This window comes from Protopterus annectens, chromosome 9.part0 (genome assembly GCF_019279795.1).
Source record: "Protopterus annectens isolate FY-2018-M chromosome 9.part0, PAN1.0, whole genome shotgun sequence".
Lineage (NCBI taxonomy): Eukaryota > Metazoa > Chordata > Ceratodontiformes > Protopteridae > Protopterus > Protopterus annectens.
In genome coordinates, this window is record NC_056743.1 from 648,195,014 (window position 1) to 648,215,852 (window position 20,839).

At 41.0% G+C, this 20,839-nt stretch overlaps 1 protein-coding gene across 1 annotated transcript in view; it reads left to right on the forward strand.

Moving 5' to 3' along the window:
• The window catches only part of MSH5 (mutS homolog 5), a 2,353,005-nt gene that overhangs the window by 400,285 nt on the left and 1,931,881 nt on the right, over positions 1–20,839 (forward strand). The window contains exons 10-11 of the mRNA XM_044083236.1: positions 4,902–4,918; positions 10,406–10,515. Coding sequence (XP_043939171.1) covers positions 4,902–4,918; positions 10,406–10,515 — 127 coding nt within the window. The remainder of the gene's footprint in view (positions 1–4,901; positions 4,919–10,405; positions 10,516–20,839) is intronic.

Consider the following 20,839-nt stretch of genomic DNA (forward strand, 5'->3'; position numbering starts at 1 on the left):
AAAAATTTTTTAAATATATATATATATGTATTTATATAGATATATATATATATATGTGTGTGTGTGTATTGATATATATATATATATATATATATATATATATATATATATATATATATATAGATATATATATATATATATATATATAATACACGTATATACTTTTATACATATGCTAGTTAGCATTGCTGGTATTACTTGTTTTAATCTGCATTTTATCTAACTGTCTGCAGAGTTTTGTAGGTCTTTGTACCATTGCTGGTATTTGCTTTTCCTTTTATTTCTTTCCTTCTCTTCCCTACCTAAATAAAAAAAATTATATATTTATTTATTTATTTATATAAATATATATATATATATATATATATATATATATATATATATATATATATATATTCGTATTTTTAGTCTCTCATACTTCTCACTTTATTCTGTGTCAGATAATGGTTTCAAAAAATGTAAAAAAAAAAAAATTCGGCCTTAAACTGCGTTACTCTGATGCACATGACCTTTGTGTATATTATTGGTCCCTGAGCATCTCAGTGTTAACTGTGACATTTGTAAGAGTTTCGATCTGCATGCATTGGTGGGCAGAAGAAATATCCCTTTTTTAAAGGATTGCTTTAAGGATTGCTTCCTTTTTTTTCAGAAGCCTTATTTGGAGCTTATGCTCCTAAAAAGTCTCCAAAGTCAGGCTCTTCCACCCCCATCATTTTTGGAGCCTTGAAATAAAATCTAGACCAGATGCCAAGACTTCCAGAGCCAGGATGTCTTCTGCCTTGCCTAAAACATCTTCAGATCAAGGTTCTTCCACTTTGAAAATTCTATCTTTCATTCAATATTCCCCACCTATTGACCCAGTGCCTTCAAGACTGCCATCTCCCTTCCTCGAGAAATGAAGGTCCAAATCCCCATTCATTGCTTCACCTCATTCTTCCAAAATTCTCACGTAAGCCAACATGGATAAAGTGATGATGAAGTTTCTCTCTGTGTAAATTCAGATGGGGGTTCTGCTGGCTCCAACCCCTTTTGGGTCAGGAAGCCTTAGCTAAATCTACTCATCCAGTCAGGCTCGTTCTCCAATCCACAGCTTTGTTTTGGAGTCCTTTGAGCCAATTTTGCTGAGGCCATCTGGTTCAGATCTGCGAGCTCTTGTGTCCTCTTTTCCTAAGCTTTCTCTGAGTGCATTGGCTCAGAGTTTGGAGCTGTAGCATCCCGGTCAGAGCCGAGGTGTTTGAGTGGACTCCGTTTTCAGAATCATCTTTGCCCTTTGGATCCTCAGCCCTGGACAGCTCCACTCTGGCCTCTGCCTTGGGTGGGTTGCCTTCGGGACAGATGAAGCTGGTTGGATAGAAGCATGGCTTCTCTGTTCCATTGGCTTCCTTCTCCACAGAACAATATGCTTTGAGGTAGTGAAGAGAGGGTGTTTTTGCTTTGGCAGGACAGAGGGTCACTTGGACCTACCTTCTACATCCCATATGTGTTTGGTCCAAGAGCCTCAACATTCAACTCCACAGAGACAACCAGTCCGTACCCTCCAGACCACTCAGCAAGGTATTACCCTATCTTCCGATACTTCCCTGGAGCATTCCACCAAGGAAGTGCAAAAGGAGACACTTGGATTCCCCACAGAAATCTTTCATGGAAGAGACAGATTTCAGTGAAGGCGAAGGATTGCCCAGATCAACACCAAGTGGTCTCTTTTGGACACATTCTGGAAATCCTCAAGCAGTAGGGTGGTTGGTCCTTCCAAATCCTTCCCCAGGGGAATCAGGGTTTCTAGAGGCATTTGGATGTGGCCAGTCTACCTCCTGGTGATTCCTCTTGCTGATGTGCTCATTGATTTGATCTCTCAGCGGGCATGGAAGGAACCTGATGCTGTTGAACCCATCCCTGAGAGAACAGACTGAATTCTAGCACCTCCAACAGGTAGGGGACACTGGCGCAAGGGAAGTACCTGTAGATGCCATGGTCATAGCAGTGACCATGAAGTAACTTGCAGAGCTACGTTCCACTGTCCATCTCCCTAAGTCCAGGGCTTTGGGCAGGTTCAGGAAGAGTGGCTGTGCTTCAGTGACTCTTGCTCTTTGGTCACTGAATTACCTGGCATACTTTACAAAGAGATTTGATTAAGGAATTATCATATACTCTCTGCCACTACTGCAGAGGCTGAAGGTATAGGTAACCTCACAGATGTTCATCGTGTTGCACTGTTGCAGTCATGACTGTAGGGTTCTCCCCTGCCGGCAGCCAGTCCTCGGTCGGCCAGAATCCGAAAGTCTGGGTCCGGCGTTGGCTGTTCAACCATGCTCCCTGATGTCAGAGCGCCAGGAGTACAAAGCCGACAGCCGACGCCATATTCTCCAGTCTTTCTTGCCGTGCGGTGATAGCAGTTCGCAAGTGCCGGTCGGCTGACTCCTGACAATCTTTTCTGAACAAACTTCAGTCCGAAGACTTTCTTCTCCTATTCAAAGCTAAGTACCCCATTGGGGAAACTTTTTTCTTGCTCCAGTCCGATGTCAGAAAAAGTTAATAATTGTATTTCATGTGGGAAGCAAATACCTCATAAGGATTTTCATTCTTACTGTATTCCTTGCTTAGGCCCTGACCACGACGTAGCTAGTTGTCGGTTTTGTGCTAGATTCAATCAACGTACAATTAAACGAAGGTACGATTTTGCGTTTCATTACTTCGGTAGGCGTTTTAATTACAAAATGTCGCCTGATACGGTTCCGGCTACCGGAGTTCACAAACGACGCTAGGACAAAGACAGGCCTCTGAGGTCCAAATCTGATGATATTGCACAAGCAGAGCCAGCTTCAGGTTCGGCAGTCGTCAGTGAAGCACTTTTGCAGCCCCTGTCATCGGCCATTTCGGAACCGATGGCCAAAACGGACTCCCACGAGGAGCCAACTAGGCCTTTGAATATTTCTATTGCAGGACCTTTGGACAATGCTCCTTCGGATGGGTCCGGAGCCGCTGTGCAGGTACCGGCTTCCGAAGGGGTTTTCAGGCCTACTCAGCTTCTAATAAAGGCAAAGCCAAAGACAAATGCAAAGACTCCTTCCAAATCAAAGACTGCAACACGGGCCTCTTCTGATCTGGCTCCCAAGTCACAGAAACAGTTACTTAAGATGGTGGAGGATTTACTTACTATGATTAGGGGTTCATATCCCCCTCCAGATAAAAGGCCAAGGCAGGAAGTTTATTATGACTCCTCTGATCAGGCTTCTGTTCAGTTTCTTCTTCTGACCAGGAATATTCTTTCCCTCCTTATGAGGATTCTAATGCTGAGGAATCCATTCCTTCAGCTTCTCCCCCTGAGGATTTCTCTTTTGGGGAAACTTTGCATGAAATGAGGGAACATTTCCAGTGGGAAGGACAGGAGTATTCGGAATCTAAGAAAAGACTAGGGGATTTTCTTCTTCTTCCCCAACATAGACCCCTGGCTATTTCTCCTATTTTGGATATTGTGGATGATGCTTTTTCGGAGGCTGACTTAACCCCTGACACTTTTCCTCCTGCTCCTGTTAAGCCTGACAGATATTACAGGGTTCCTGATTCCCACCAGTTTTTATACAAGAACCCTACTGCTGACCCTGAAACCATTTCTCAGGGTCCTAAGGGAGTTAAGGCCGCTTCTGCTAAAAACCCCATTCCCACTGAGAAGGATTCTAGATCTTTAGAAAGATGGGGCAAAAAAGTGTACACTTCTGCTACTTTATCTATTAGGGCTTTAAATTGTCAGTTTCATATGCTGAAATACCAGCAATTTCTCTTGTCTGTTTTGAAACAAAAGCTTACTTCCATTTCCGCCTTTGCAGGTGATAAGGAATTACATGACTTAATGCATGCCACTGAACAAGTTGGGAAGCATGGTTTACACTGTGGATTTGATGCCTTGGAGGCTTCTTGTAGGGCTGCTGCCTCTGGCACAGTAACTAGAAGGCATGCATGGTTAAAGGAACAAAATTTGCCACAACAAGTAAAAGCTAAATTATTGGATGCTCCTGTTCAGCATAATGTTTTGTTTGGATCTAAAGCTGAAGAGGTGATTAAAAAGATGGAGGACAAGGCGAAATCCATGCAAACAGTTAAAGATTTCTTACAAGTACAGCCACCCAGATTTAGCAGGAATTGGCCTACAAAAAATTGGTCCTTACCCAATTCAGATAGGCCTCAGAGGGGTAGATACAGATGCTCCCGAGGAAGGCCTCAAACACAGGAGAGGACAGGTCGCAATCTCATAGGAAACAGACTCAATGACTCCCTCTGTTGGGCTGCAGGAACTTCTTGCCTGGAAGCCCTTCTCGGAGGAAAACTTTCTCTCTTTCACCGAAATTGCACTCATATAACCCAAGACAAGTGGGTTCTGGATGTGGTTTCAAGAGGTTACAAATTCCATTTTCATACCCTTCCAAGGCCAAGCGGATGGCCAGATCTTCCAAAACATCAATGGACAGAGGCCTTAAACCAGGTGGAAGCTCTTTTGGCTATGAAAGCCATAGAACTTGTTCCACTTTCAGAGATGGGACAAGGTTTTTACTCGAGGCTCTTTCTAGTCCCCAGGAAGCAAAATTCATGGAGACCCATTCTGGATCTGTCAGTCTTGAACACCTTTCTAGAGATTCCAAAATTCAAGATGCTTACTCTACAGCAGCTGCTTCCAATGCTGTCCAAAAATGCATGGATGGTAACTTTGGATTTAAAGGAGGCATATTTACACATTCCCATCAGGCAGGAACGCAGAAAATACCTCCGGTTCAAGGCCGGATCGAGGCACTTTCAATTCTCTGCGTTGCCCTTTGGATTGTCTACTGCGCCCAGGATCTTCACCAAATGCCTGGCTCCAGTAGTAGCTTACTGCAGACTCAAGGGAATTCAAATTTACCCTTATTTAGATGACTGTCTTGTTCAGGCAGACAGCAAGGAGGTCTTACTCCAGCGTCTATAGTTTGTTCAGGATCTTCACAAGTTCCTGGGATTCACTGTAAACATAGTCACATTTGACATCCTCTCAACAGATAATTTTTCTGGGTGCTTCTTTAAACACAACAACCTAGATGGCATTTCTGACTTACGAAAAACAGTTTCAGCTGGCTTCAACTTTCAAAACCTTGGCAACTTTAACTCGGCTTTCTGCAAGGAGATTCCTGCAGGCTTTGGCTTACATGGCTTCCTGCATCCTTCTCGTACCATATGCAAGACTACACATGAGGAAAATACAGTGGTACCTAAAAAGTGTATGGTCTCAGCATTGCCACAGTTTAGACATACTGATCTCCGTCCTGCCTTGTCTTCAAAAGGAATTTTTTTGGTGGTCCAAGGCATGTACTCTAAACAAAGGAAAGCCCTTCTGTCTGCCTCCTGCCACTCAGATACTAACCATGGATGCTTCGGATTATGCATGGGGAGCCCATTTTCAGGGCAACTGTCTGCAGGGCCTTTGGACAAAGGATCAGAAGCACCTGCATATCAATTTAAAGGAAATGTTAGCCGTTCAGAAAGCTCTATTGGCCTTCAGGAATCTTCTACAACCAGGACAACTACTGATACGGACAGACAACACCACAGTTATGTGGTACCATCAACAAGCAAGGGGGATCTCATTCCTACCCCCTTTGCAGACTAGCCATGGATCTATGGAACACAGCTCTAGCTTGCAATCTGGACCTTCAAGCTCAGTTTCTACCAGGGAAGCTAAACTTCTTGGCAGACAGTCTGAGCAGAAACCTTTCGGATCCACACGAGTCGATGCTGGACACCGAAATTTTCAGGATGACAGCAGTCTGGGGATGTCCTCACATAGACCTCTTTGCATCCCATCTCAATCATCAATTACAGAATTTTTGCACCAGGACTTTCCACAAACAAGCTTGGAAAGTGGATGCACTATCATTCAGTTGGAGAAACCTCTCGGGATATGCCTTTTCGCCTCTTCCTCCATGGGTATTATTAAAGATCAAACAGGACAAGCCCAAGATGATCTTGCTGGCCCCAAATTGGCCTCAACAGTTTTGGTACCCTACTCTGAAAAACCTATGTCTGGAGCCCCCTTGGGTTTTACCACAGACTCCGAACCTTCTGTCCCAACATCAGGGTCAGGTTCTACACTCCCATGTCAGAACTCTCAGCCTGGCGGCCTGGTTAATCCAGGGTCTTTGATTCCTTCTTTCCTACCCAAGCAGGTTATGGATGTCATTTTAGAAGCCAGACGTCCTAGCACTAGAAAATCTTATGCAGGAAAATGGAAAAGATTTTGTTCCTGGATGCAAGCTCAGGATTCTGATCCTCTTCTTCCTAACATTCCTTTGATTTTACTTTACCTGATGGATCTCTTACATAAGGGTCTTTCTTTCTCTTCCATGAAGATACATGCCTCTGCTATTTCCGCTCATTATAATTCAGACCCTCCAATCTTTTCCCACCAGCTCATGAGACAGTTTCTCAGAGGAGCTACGAACTTAAGACCTCCTAGATCTCCTCCCATTCCTGCTTGGGATCTCAACTATGTTTTGGAAAAGCTCACCTTACCTCTTTTTGAGCCTGCTGCCTCTTCTGACATCAAGTTTTTATCTTTAAAAACAGCCATCCTGTTAGTTCTGACCTCTGCCAGGAGAGTTTCAGAGTTGCAAACTCTTATGGCTGTGGAACCTTATATTATTTTTCATCAAGAACAGGGTGTCTTTGAGGACTAATCCTACATTCATGCCTAAGGTGGTTTCCAAAGTGGCTTTAAATCAAACTATCCACTTGCCAACTTTTTTCCCTACTCCTCACAATAAAGGGGAAAGGATCTTACATTCCTTGGATGTACACAGACAACTACGTTTTTACCTGGACAGAACCAAGGACATCAGAAAATCAGAGCAATTGTTTGTTTCTTATGCTTCAAGTTCCCTAGGTAGAGCCATTTCAAAACCGACCATTTCTAAATGGATTGCTCATGGAATCAGATTTTGTTATTCACACCATGGAAAGCAAATCCCAGGGAGTATACGGACTCATTCCACCAGAGCTGCTGCCACTTCAGCTGCCTTCCTCAGGGGAGTTCCTACCAAAGACATTTTGGAAGCTGCTACTTGGAGTTCAGTGCATACTTTTTCAAAGCACTACAATCTACCTCTCTGCTCTAAGTCTTGGGCAGGCTTTGCTTCTGCAGTCTTGCAGGGCCTTTTAGCCTCCCCTTCTACTTTGACCACCTCCCTTTCTTTCTGCTTTGGGATTCTACCCTACAGTCATGACTGCAACAGTGAAACACGATGAACATAGTACAGTTGTGTACACTTACCATAAATGTAGATGTTTGAGTGTCTTCACTGTTGCAGTCTGGGTTTCCCTCCCTCCTGTCCCCTCTTATTTTTACTTTTGTGTAGTTCCTATTTTCACCATTCTTCTGAGGTGTATTTGCAAAAGATATGGGACCTTACTCATTTTGTGACTCCTGACATCTGGGGCAAGAAAAACTGGGGAATATGGCGTCGGCTGTCGGCTTTGTACTCCTGGTGCTCTAACGTCAGGGAGCATGGTTGAACAGCCGACGCCGGACCCAGACTTTGGGATTCTGGCCGACCGAGGACTGCCTGCCGGCAGGGGAGAACCCTACAGTCATGACTGCAGCAGTGAAGACACTCGAACATCTACATTTATGGTAAGTGTACACAACTGTACTTTTGCAACCCTTCAATCCATCTCAAACTCATCCATGAGGCTCATCTGTCTTGCACCTTGAGTGTTCCTCAAAGACAGCAGGTTCAGGCATCTCAATAAGGAGACATGCCTGGATGTGCTTGTGTGGCTTTGCGGAGCCCTTCAAGTCTTATTTCATCATTGCTCCATTTGACGGATCTTCCCTGTTTGTCCTGATAGTGAAGGATAAACTGACCAGGTGCAAGAAATATGGAAATACCCTCTCTGATTTAGGAGTGTGTTTTTCAACTCCCAAAGGACCTTTTCTAGGAACCAGCACGGAGGATGAAAGATGTGTTTCAAGAAATTCCAGTGTTCTTTCCAAGATCCACATGGAGATGGTCCCCCCTAGAGGCACGGGGGAACAATAATGAAAGAAGTCAGCCATGTGACATAAGTGACCTGAAAAACCAAGAGCCTAGATATGCTTTCTCTGATGGGCCTTACCAGCCCTCCTGAAAGGAGGCCTGTTTGTCCCCCTGTGAAGGCAATCGGGGGGTCACTTATCCCTGCTCTAGATAGCCTGGCTAGGCTTGGGTCAGAGGATTATTTCCAGAGGTTATATAGTTCCCTTTTCCCTTCCACTTCCATCTTCACAAAGGTTTTCCAATGTTACACCCAATCAGAGGAAAGCAGCTGCTCTAGAAATACAAATGTTGCTAGAAAGTCATCCATGAAGTCCCACCAGATCAGAAAGGAGCAGGAACTTGATCACATTATGATAGCAATGCGCATTCCAGGGAAGTCCAACATGATAGCAGACAAACATCAAGCAGGTCTATTCTTTTAACGTACTAGTGATCTCTCAAGAAAGTGACAGAGGTAATGTTCCATCAGTGGGGCCAGTCTTGCTTCAACCTTTTTGCATCTCCCCTAAACAGCAAATTAGAGCAGCAGTTTTGCCCTAATTCCCCCCTCTGGGGGAATCACCAAGGGATGCTCTGCTCCACAATTGGCTCTCCAGTCTTCTTTATGCTTATTCACCAACCCTTGATTCTCAAATTCATACAGAAAAGCTGCAGGATTGCAGAGCAAAGTCATCCTCATTACACCTTACTGGCCTCAACAAGTTTGGTTTCTCCTTCCTTTGGCCTCATCTAGTTTATCCGCCTTGGATTCTGGATACAGTTCCAGACCTACTGTCTCACCTGACAGGCATGGCTTGGTCAGATATCTCAAACCTAAGGCTTGACAGTATGGTTTTGCCACTTCTGTTAATAGCCAGACAGTCTCTCGTCCTCTTTCCGTCATATACTGTTCTCTTCCCACAAAATTTCCACTAGGAAAATCTGCAAGAGTAAATGGAAGAGGTTTGTTGGCGCTTCATAGGTTGGTACTAGGCTATTGGCTCTAGTGCATATACAAGTATAGCCATAACAATTCCCTGGATATTTCTTCCCACAATATTTATCCCTTCTCAGCCCCTCCACAAAGTGTACTTGAATTTTTGGCAGAAATGTTTAATGAGGGAGCTTGTTCCTCTACCATTAAAGTCCAATTAGTAGCAATTTCTAATTTTCATATAGGAGTCGACAATTCTTCTTTAGCTTGTGCAAAAATATGCAAGGCCATTCTAAGAGGTACTATTTCACTTAGACCACCTTATAAAGATCCTACTCCTCCATTGGATTTGAATTTTGTTCTGCAGGCCTTAATACATTTCCCATTTGAACCAGCTGCAAAATGTGGTCTTAAATGTTTGTCTTGTAAGACCTTATTTCTAGTGGTCATTACCTCTGCCAGGAGAAATTCAGAACTCCAGGCATTATCCTCTGAACCTCTTTACTTGGTTTTCCATAAGGATAGAGTGACATTAAGAACTAATTCTTCATTACTTCCTAAGGTAGTGTCAGAATTCTGCATCAATCAATTTATTAACGCGCCTGTTTTCTTCCCAAGATTTGAAAACAAAGATGAATGCATGTTGCATTTACTACAGACATTCATAGACAGCTGTATTTTTACTTGTACTGAAAAAAAAGACATTAGAACATCTGATCAATTATTGGCATCTTTTGCGGAAAATAAATTTGGCAAGTCTCTCAAAAATGACATTGGCAAAATGGATTACGGACTGCATAGCCTTTGTCTATAATAACTCAGGCATTCCATTACTGAAACCTTTAAAAGCTCACTCTACAAGGTTTATGACAACCTTGTCAATATTTTTATCCAGCCATTCCATGGATGTCATTTGTGCAACTCCTACTTGGGCTAATCCTCATACCTTTATTACTCATTACAAACTAGATCTGGTCGCGAGGGGAAGAGCAACCTTTGGTTCAACCGTGCGTAGGAATATCCTTCCTTAGATTTCACCCGAGATTTGAGGTAGCTGGAGGCACTTCTAATAGCTGAGGAATGAATGAAAATTGACAATATCAGATAAAGAAGTTATGTACTTACTATAATGTTCCATCTGCATTGTCCTTTTTCATTCTTCCTCAACTTCCCACCCCCATCCTTTTTCATTTTGGGCTACTGGGAGAACAAGAGAATATATTGAGCTCCAGATAATGGCTCTTTCTGTCAGGAATATTATATTAATATCTCTTACTTTAATTAGCAAACAACATCTGAGGTATGTTAGGGGTTGGTGCATTATGGTAAATATGTAATACTACTTTTTTTCATTTTCTGATCTTACTTTTAAGTAAAGCTAGTTCACCTTAAATGCTTTTGAATTTTGTTTTCAGTTTTTGCTCTTGTATTTCAGGTGAGAGCACTGGGAGGTCTCCTTAAGTTTTTGGAAAGAAGGCGAGTTGGAGTGGAGCTTGAAGACAACAGTGTTGGCGTGCCTATTTTTGCTTTCAAAAAATATGTTATGTAAGAATTTATTATTTACTTAAATGAGTGCATGAAACTGGTGAGTTGATGAAACAAGGCAAAATAAAAATTGTTGAGCTCAGGCGAAAGTCTAGTAGCTAAAAAAGTTGCACCCCTTTCCCTGTATCAGTTTTATTGATCTTCAGACTGTAACTGTTGTATTGTACTTATTTCTAAAGCTGTTAATTTAGTAACAGTTAGACATTTTGAGGACAGGGTTCAATGTCTTGGCAAAACTAGCATGACAAAAATATAGATGATGGGTAGAATTAAATGTAGAGAAGTGCAAAGTAATTACTTCAAGGAAGGATCCATTAATAAAGTACTGGCTGGATAGGTGAATAGTATAACAAACAAAAGGCTAGATTCCATAAAACTCGATTTTGACGCATTACTTCAATATCAGCAATAAACTTGTGGACAACGGTGTAATGTATAAATATACCATAATGAACGCAGAATATCTCTGTGCCCAAGGGAGTATCACACTTGCAGCGAAGCACTTAAACCTGCAAGTAATCCGTAAGTAATGAGAAATCGCTCTCAAAGTGCATTGTACATTAACAAAGTTACAGAAAGATTACACAAGTCAAGCATTCGGACAGGTGTGTGTCTGTGTGTGTGTATCTGTCTGTGTGTGTCTGTGTGTGTCTGTGTGTGTGTATGTATATATGACAGAATCTGAATATAACTGATTCCGTTACATAAAAAAAATGCCAACTATCCCAATGTAAATTGCATGGCATTCATAATACAGTTTCAGAAATCTTCCCGGAAATGTTGTAGACAACTACAGATATTTCTGTACTTCATTTTCTAACACAATGTTTTTGCTTTAAAATTCCATGCCTTTTGTGATGCATATCTTCATCAGCAATCGGTTCAATAAACCCAGAGATAACTGTGGATATAAGTCATGTACTAATAAAATATGCCTGCTTGCACTTACGGATTCAGATTAAATCTGTACAATTTCTAATAAAAAATTAAAGAAGGGCTATTATGGCCACATCCCCACAGCTAACATTAGCTAAAAATGGGTTCAGGACTTGTGTGGGAAGCACAAGTGACGCACACACCCAAAGAGTGGGAGATAGAAAAGATGTGGGGTATGGGTGAAGATGAGGGACACACAGTTGGGATGTTTAAATAGGAAAATCTGAAGGGAAAGGCAGATGGGCATGATTTTTTTTGTGTGTGTGAGAATAACCCCCCCTTTTCTTTGTAGCTGACTAACATTGCAGATTATTGCAAGATGGAGGTCATCACTGACTCCCATGCAGACACAATTATTCTTTGAGAAGGCCTGTCTATGACTAACAAATGGTGGCAAAGCCATGCTCTTAAAATCAGTTGTAAGAATTGCATAATTGTACCCTTTGGTAAGTCCACCATCGTGAATAATTAACATATTGATAATATGACCCCAGCAGTCATCCCAGTGTTCAGGAATCTGTGTACTTGTGTAAACAGTAACCTTGACATGGCCAAAGTGTGGATGTTGCACAAGTGATAAGGGCATAGCAACTAGGGCCAAAGAGGTCATTATTGCACTGTCTACCCTTATCTCAACAGTCAGAGTAAAATGCTTCCTCAATATGTACCTGACCAAGCATATGCAAAAACTACAGCTACCTCAGTTTAAATAAAGAATACAAGGTGTAACAAACCTGTCTTATGCAGGGGGCCTTAGACATTTCCCTCTACTCAGTCTGATATTAATTTTTGAGAGTTTGTGACAATATGAGATAGTGCTAGCTATACCAGGAGGAGTAGGGCAGTGGATGTGTAACATATCCCAGCATAGCTAGCTGGAGTTTTGTAAAGAATTTTATCATTTGTATATCAAACTGATTTGTACGGGTGCTTGTGTTGAAAATGTATTTACAAAGCTGCTTGTGTTAAAAATGTGCCAACAGTGGGTCATACTGGACAGAAAAGAAATACACCTGACCTGTATGTCGGGCTGCATTGTAACTGCTGAAATGAATATATTTTAACAGAGGATACTGGAAGAGAAGAGACTAATCTCAGTCCAGCTAACTTTGAAAAAGTGTGAAATTAAATTACCTGGTTTAGGCTATAAAGATTGTATTTTACAGTTCTGATTGCAATCAGAGACAAAATGTCTGTGAAAACCAGGACTAGGAATCCTATTGTATTTTCCTTAGGGGTGAACTTATTGCTACCTTGGAAGAGTTAAACTTCTTGAAATGGTTTTACAGCTTCCAGATGCTATAATACATCCTAGCAAAGCTCTGTGTGTGTGTGTATATGGTAACACATGTGCTAGATTCTGGTTTATTTTTTAGTAAAGAGGGCAGTTTGGGAACCAGAAGTCAGATGACCAGATGTATATGATGTCATTCTGTAGCCAGCATTGAAATATTTAGATATTAGTGAGAGATGTGTCTTAGCTCTGTTTGTGAAACCTGACAAAGAAGGACCCCCTCACCCACTTCATCTCGCCTTGCTTTAGTGAGTAACCAGGGAATAGTAATTATTTAGATCAGTCAGGAAAATATAGTGAGATTTGTTAAGTATTGTGTTTTTATATGTGTGAATCCTTCCATATGTGTTGTTTTAATATTTCCTGTGATTGAAACTCTGGTGTTTATTGTAAATATATATTTAGTATGTTCATGTTCTTCTTATTACTTACTATTAAATATATTTAAACTTTTCATTGTAGCTGGTCTTTCAGAATATTTTAAACTTTGAGACTGCTTATATTTATTTGATGACACAGTGACCACTAATGGATGCCTTGCTGCATTGCTCAAACACTACCATTTGTATTAGTATTAATTTTAATCATAATTGGGTACACTTTTAAGAGCCTTAGAGTAGCTGGCTAGTGGCAGTGAATCTACCTTATAGTCTAGACAGAGGGAGGCATAGCTGATTGATCAGTGCCAGCCTTTCCCAGGTGTGTGTGTGTGTGTGTGTGTGTGTGTGTGTGTGTGTGTGTGTGTGTGTGTGTGTGTGTGTCAGCTGCTTGGATCAGGGACAACAGCACTGGTTTCGCAGAGAGGGTGGTGAAGGACTTAACTTGGAACACTCTGCTGAGGACTCAACTCTACTACTGTCATTGGAGAGTCTTATTCGGGGGTCTAGATAGAGAGAGAGAGAGAGGGAAACCCAACCCCAGGACGGAGTGTGTTTCCTGTGTACTTTTAAGAGGAATTGTGCTTGTTGCAGAGAACTGCATCTAGAAATACTGTGCGTATCTATTTTTGTTCCAAGTCCTGCACCTGTGTCAGTGGTAAGTATACAGACACCTTGATTACTGGCCCAGAGGAGGGACATCACAAGGGTGGTGATATAACTGGATTACAAGGCATCCACAAACACCCCTATTATGAATCTCCTACATTTTCATAAGTCTAGCAGTACCAGAAGTAGAAGGTCTAAAGACCAGAATTTTGTCTGTATCAACAGAACATGCTGGAGAGACAGATATTTGTCCCACAGACAGCACCTTGTATGAACAGGCATCAAATCCATGTGAAGCCAATTTTGTATATTACACAATTTAAGCACAGACTAGACCAATGTATGGTGCTTTGCACATTTACACTGGGACCATCACACATGTCCATTATAGACAGATGTACCTTACAAATGCCTGCCCCTCAATATCCTATTTGCAAACAGGATCTCATCATTCTTTCAGTAAATCTTGGCTAGGCTAAGAAAGGCCCAGCTGGGTCATTAGTGTAGTAAAAATGTATGGATGTAGATATCCATAAACTGTAGTGTCTTTATGTAATGATTCATATGAACAACCACCAAATGCCATTGTTAATATAAGATGGCAATATTCTGGAATGTAGCCAAACCATGTAACAAACATCTGAGTCAAGCAGCATAATTGGCTGAATACACATTTATATAATGAATGCAACAGTAACAAATATTTTATATGTTCATTTACCACATCCTTTGAAATGAGAATCTAGTACATGTTGTAGTAACAGTACTGTATGCGTACAACTGTACCCATTACCTACCTACAATTAGTACCGATTTAGTAGCCTGAAAAATGCAAATATCCTGAGGATACTTGCTCATTATGAACTGTTGCAAAGGAATTTCTATCTGCACAAGTGTCAGCAAAACTAGGATACAAGTGTGTTGTAAACAATACACCCAAGGTGGTGTAGGCAGATGCAATACCAATGTTGAATTGAAAGGCTTGTTGATTATGAACTGTTGCAACGATGTCTATTTGCACAAGTGTCAGCAAAAATAGGATGCAAATGTGTTGTGGGTCTCATCAGGAGAGAGGACGAGAGTGCAAACAGAAGAGGTTAACACACAGATTGCCTGATGTGCAAGAAACTACCTTGACCTGAATGCAAGTAAAACAAGAGAGAGCATCGTAGACTACAGGAGCAGTGTATGGGGTGTTTGCCTCTTCCTGATCAACCGTGTGACTGTGGAAAGGATATGTAGTACCAAATTCCTCTGAGTTCATATCTCTGATCTCCCTTGGTCAGGGAACACCTGCCACGTAGTGAAAAAAGCACAGCAACGTTTCCACTTTTTTCATAAAGGCAAAACTACCATTGTCATCACTATCCACCTTCTAAAGAGGAGCAATTGAAAGCATCCCAACATCCAATTTTTTGGTATGGTATGGGAGCTGGTCGGTCGCAGATAAGAAATCATTGCAGAGAGTGGTGATAGTTGCCCAAGAGGAAAACTGGCATTAGTCTACCCACAATCCCGGACCTTTATACATTGAGGAGTCTAAAGAGAGCCACCAAAATGCTAAACGCTGCAACGTATCTTGCAAACGGTCAGTGGCGTAACTATGGGCACTTTGGGCTGTGCTGGTAAACTCAGAACTGACAGCATTGCATACTAAATACTAAGAAAATACGTGCATCCTTGAGAATAATGCAAGCCGTATGCAATGGAGTCTAGAAAAGGAGAAGTTTTGTTAATGTCACAATTATTGTCTATTTATTTATTTTTGTTTCTTTTCAGATACAGTTCTAGAAAGACTGTGTCATTTTTTTTTTGTAAATGAAAGTGGCCAGGAATGTGCTTTCAGAAATGTGATAATTGGCATTTTAAATGTTGCATGATGCTTTTCAGTGCGCTGGCTTCAGGTAGGTGTTTGGATTGTGGGCTTGCTTGCTGCTGTTCAGATTGGTCTGTTTGTTGATCAGTCTGTAGCTTGCTTGCTGTTTGGTCGGTCGCGATCAGTCTGTGGCTTGCTGTTGGGTCGGTAGGTGAAGGGCTGTGTGTTGATCTGTAGTATTCTGGTTTTAACACTGTGCTGGGAGATGTTATGGACATATCAGAGCTGGACAGTACTGTGGTTACTACAACTTATTGTTCACTTTTCTTTGTGCCTTGTTAAGCTGAACAAATGGTATAAGAATTTTAGGGTTAGAAGAACAATGCTTACTGCCTTTCTCTTATGTGGGACAGGTATGTATGTACAGATTGGGCACTCTAAATTGACCGTAAGTGTGAATGAGTGGCTAATCACCCTTACTTGAGCAGGTGGAAGAATTGTTTTCTACACTGTTATACTTAACTTGTGATGTGGTTCCAGCAGACTGGAAAACTGGCATAACAGCGGTCTGGATTTATAAGGTCTGGTCTGGAGACTCTCAAGGTTGATGAGTCTTTAATAAAGGATTTGTCTGTATTTAACTTGAGCTTCTGTCCTTTTGGCATGCTTTAGTACTGCTTTGCTTATTTGGTGTTTTTTACTTGTTCAGCTTGCTCGCCATCCTTTTTGCTGATCAGGTTGTTAATTCCACACTAATGCTTCTTTGGTAAATTTGAAACCGTTAAATGAGTTTGGTGGGTTGTATTTGTATTGCATGTTATAAAACCATAAGTACCTTAGCTAAGGGTATGTAGTCTAAACGATTAGATTCAACTGTCAGTTTACACGTGCACTTTAACATGCTGTCACATCTCTGCAGTGCGACTCCATGTAGGCCGTATGCCTTTATTACAATATAGTATTGCTGCTTTCTTCTTTTTCTTTATTATACATTACAAAGGTAGTGGTTTGATGGGGTGGGTGACAGAGTGGGAGTTGCAAGGGCATAGCCAGCATGTTTTTAGGTGAGCTTTTAGTAAAGTTTTGAAGTGGGTGCATGATGGTATGGAGGTAATTGTGGGTGGGAGGGAGTTCCATAATTTGGCTATGGTGCAAGAGAATAGTGCTTCACCAGCAGAGTTATTCTGTCATAGATGGTCCCATGCAAAGCAGTGGCTTGCCACACCTGCTCTGCTTCCTTCTACTGTGCTTGTAGCTTGCTGATATCATTGTGCATGTTGGTCTACCCTACTTGCTTTCCCTTCATTATTGTCTGTTACTGCCTGCTTTCTTGCATTTTCTCCGATGACACTGTATTTATATACCATTTTTCTTTGATTCCTGTCCTATGCTCTCACAACTATTAAACCCAAATCCCCAGATTTCCCATGCATTCCATAACATCCTAGGGCAGTGGGACAGGAAGGCAAGAGTTATGGACTGCATCCGTCATCAACTGGGGATTAGATTTTCCACATAATCATAACATCTCCTTCTGCTGGCCAGAATGCACTGTACAATGCAATGTTTCTGGCTGTAGTAAAACAGCATGCTTCTACAGTCAATAATTGCAGCAAGAGTGCAGGTATACATCTCGGTGAGCTTGTATCTCCAGAGTCTGTAGGCATGCAACTCTGAGACTTTTCCAAGGGCAGCTGTTGAGAAGACACTCAAACTACACCCTTTCATTTGATGTGTAAGCCAACATCAGCTACTCACTGTCATTCCTCCCAGGTTGACTCTTTCATTATCTGAGCAGGTAATTGAACTCGGGTTATCTGAAGTAAAGGCAGGGCCAAAAGCTCAACGTCATGAAGCTGGCATCTCTCTGCCCTGTGTACCAACATGTTTTCTTTTTTGAATGATTTAAAAAATACTTTTCATTGCTTTGCTTCATGCTGTAAAACTGTACATTTTATTTTTGTATTGCATTACTCTAGTTGTTATCACAGAACTGCAGTTTGCTCTAGTGTTCTGTTTTGAACAACTGAACTTTGTTATTTGGCATATGTTGTCGTTTGAATTTATTTCTCATTGGGTTATTTACATTTGTCTAAGTCAATATTTTTGGCATAGTTGCTGTACTGTAGTTTCCTGCATTTTAAAAACTCAACTCTGTATATTTGCTACTTCAAATTCGGTGCATATATATATATATATATATATATATATATATATATATATATATATATATATATATACATATATATGATCTTTCTTACATTTTTTTTTCTGGAATAATAAAACTACATGCACATTTTTTGTTTCTAGAATAATCAGAATTTCATCTCGATGGCTTGGGTTTGCAAACGGTCTGTGTCTGTCATTGGGTAAAAGATACTGCAGTATTCGATGCAGGACAACTAGATTCAAAGACTTTTTTTTTTTTTTTTCAAAGGTGATCATACTTCTTAATTCCAACATTAGGTCTGATCACTGACATGTCAAGAAGTTGTGACTTCCCATTCACTGTGCGATATTATTTTATCTATTATATTTATTAAAATAGCCAAATTTGCCACAGGAAAGCATCACCTCTCACATCATTGCCATGCTATTGCAGAATTGAACTGGCTATTTTCCCCACCACCTCCATTATACCCAGCTAACCTTAGCCCACAAATTAATCTTCAGACCCAGTGAATGCCCAGCAATTAGCTCCATCCTTCAAACATATAATCCTACATGAACACCAAGATCCTCGGACAAAGAGCTGCTTACTGTAATAAAACCCAACAAAAGAGCTAGACAATTTATGTACTCCCACAGTATTGCCAAGCTATGGAATGTCTTACCCCCACATATAACTCTGACTGCATAAAAACCTTTAAGTCAGCACTACAATCATGCTACCTAGACAATCCATCCTGCCTGCCAAACAAACAGGCCACCGTGAAACAAACCTAGAACCATACCCTCTATTGAGCTATAACCAGTTCTATAACCTTATATTTTCCTTTTTAAACCTAGCCACTTAACGTTGTGCTAGGACAAAACACTGATGGTATGGATCCTATTTTTTCTGTGGCCTAATTCTATTAACTCTCAGCTAGAGTGTATTGTATTGCTTGTACTGTATTGTATTATATTGTATATGCCCTTCGCTTTTATACATGTAATACTTGATTACTCATGTTATACTCATTTTATTTGTAATATTTGTGTAGCTTTTCTCCCTGGGCCTCCACTGAAAATGAGTTTTTAACCCAGAGGACTTTCCCGGTCAACAAATGCCAATAAATATTATTTATTAAGCCCAGACAACCATTATAATTTATACTACTAACCCAGGTGCAATATTTTTTTCTTCAGCTGCTACTGCTATGTGCTTGTTCACCCATAATGTGGTACATGGTTCAAGCATAATACTATTACTTGACCTTTGCTGCTAAATGTGTATTTGTGTTTCTAGGAATATATGTAGCTATATACGTAAGTGTAGAGTTGATTTATAAGATGGTGGTAGTTTATCATATGTTTTAAATTACATCTTTCTATGTATGTGATTTCTTTTTTGTCTGTCCCATGATGAGGTGATTGCACAGAATCTCATTTAATCTACACTTGTGTAGATCTAAATGACAATAGTTACTTTTATTTTTTTGACTTTTGACTTTGTTGTAACAAAAACACCCAAGGTATCATAAGCAGATGCAATACCAATGTTGAACTGAAGAGCAGGCGACAGTTTAAACAACAGTGTGAAGAGTGACACAGCAAACACCCTAGGAAACACAGCTGCATATACAAGTTCATCAAACTATGCATCATAAGCAGCAATCAAAACAAAGACTTGTATGCTTAATGTCTGCCTCACTATGTGTGACAGATGCACCAACCCATTTGTTGTTTAGGTTGTGGAGTGTGCTGAAAAATGGATTAAAGCTACATGATATTTCGATAATTTTGAATTGAAATCTCAGTTTCAAGCACAGCTGTAGTGTGATTATTTCACTTTCCTTACTGATGCATGATGGGTATTCATGCATTCTAAGCAACATATACATGGTAATGTGAAAAGTGCAGGCCTGTAAAAAGGATCAGATACATTTCATGTCACAAAACAGAAAAAGTAGTCAATGTACACCTCTCCCTTTGCTGCTCCTCAAGCCTGTGCAACCATTCAATGCACAGATTATAGGATATTAGGCTAATGGCCCTGGGGCCCTTACAAGCCTAGCCATGTATAACCTCTGTTCCCAAGAATTTCAAGGTATTAAGTGGAACTAAGTCAACAACTACTGCCACTGTCCAAGGGGGACACAAGTAAAACTCCTGGGATGAATTTGCAGTTTCCCATTCAATCATCCATATTACGCTTAAATAGGGTCACCGAGGGGCTGTGCATCACCTGAATTGAAAACTTGTTCCAGAGGAGTTGTAACCTCTGTGAGATGCATCTGTCTGTTCAGCAAGTCTTGTTGATGTCACATACTGAGTTCCCTAGAGAGAGTGCGTCTTATACCAACTGATTTACGAACGTGCAGCATTTCCTTTAGAGCAGGATCTGCGAGGCAGAGGTCACCTCTGAGTAGTCTGTAAGATACAGAGTATAGTGACAGTGATTTGTAAGAAACCTTTGAGGTCTTTTCAGCTGCTGCAGGTGTCTGGTAAGGTACATACCAAAGGTTACATTGTACTCTGTTATTGGCATGATGAGTGAGGAGTACAAGGGGGGGGGGGGGTTATAACCTCTTTTGATTTGGATGCAATGCCCTTACTTATGAAGTGGGTGACATGGAAAAGCCTTTCTTACCACAGTGGAGAAGTGGTGGTCAAAGGAAAGGTTGCTGTAACTTGTGTGCCTAAATCTTTCATCACTGATGGTGTGCTTAGGATGTTATTAATGTGGTAATCTGCAGGGGCATCACCCTTTCCGAAGGTGATGATTATGAATTTTTTTGCATTGAGTTTTAGCCCATGACTTGGGCACCAATCATTTGCGTAAGTCCCTCTTGTAGGATGTTGACATTGTTCGGGGACTCAATGACTGCACCCATTTTGCAATCATCATCAAACTTTGTCAGCCAAAGGCCTTTTGTTTTAGCCTGTACATCTGAGAAGTAGATTCGCAACAGTAGCTGCCCCAGCACAGATCCCTGTGGAACACCATTGGTTATGGGTCTGCAGGTGGAGGTACAGTCACCTATTTTGACTGTGCATTCTATCAGTGAGCCAGTGTGCAACTCAACTGACAACATTAAGGTTGATCTCCAGCTGGGTGAGTTTTATCAATGATGCCTGAATGGGGAA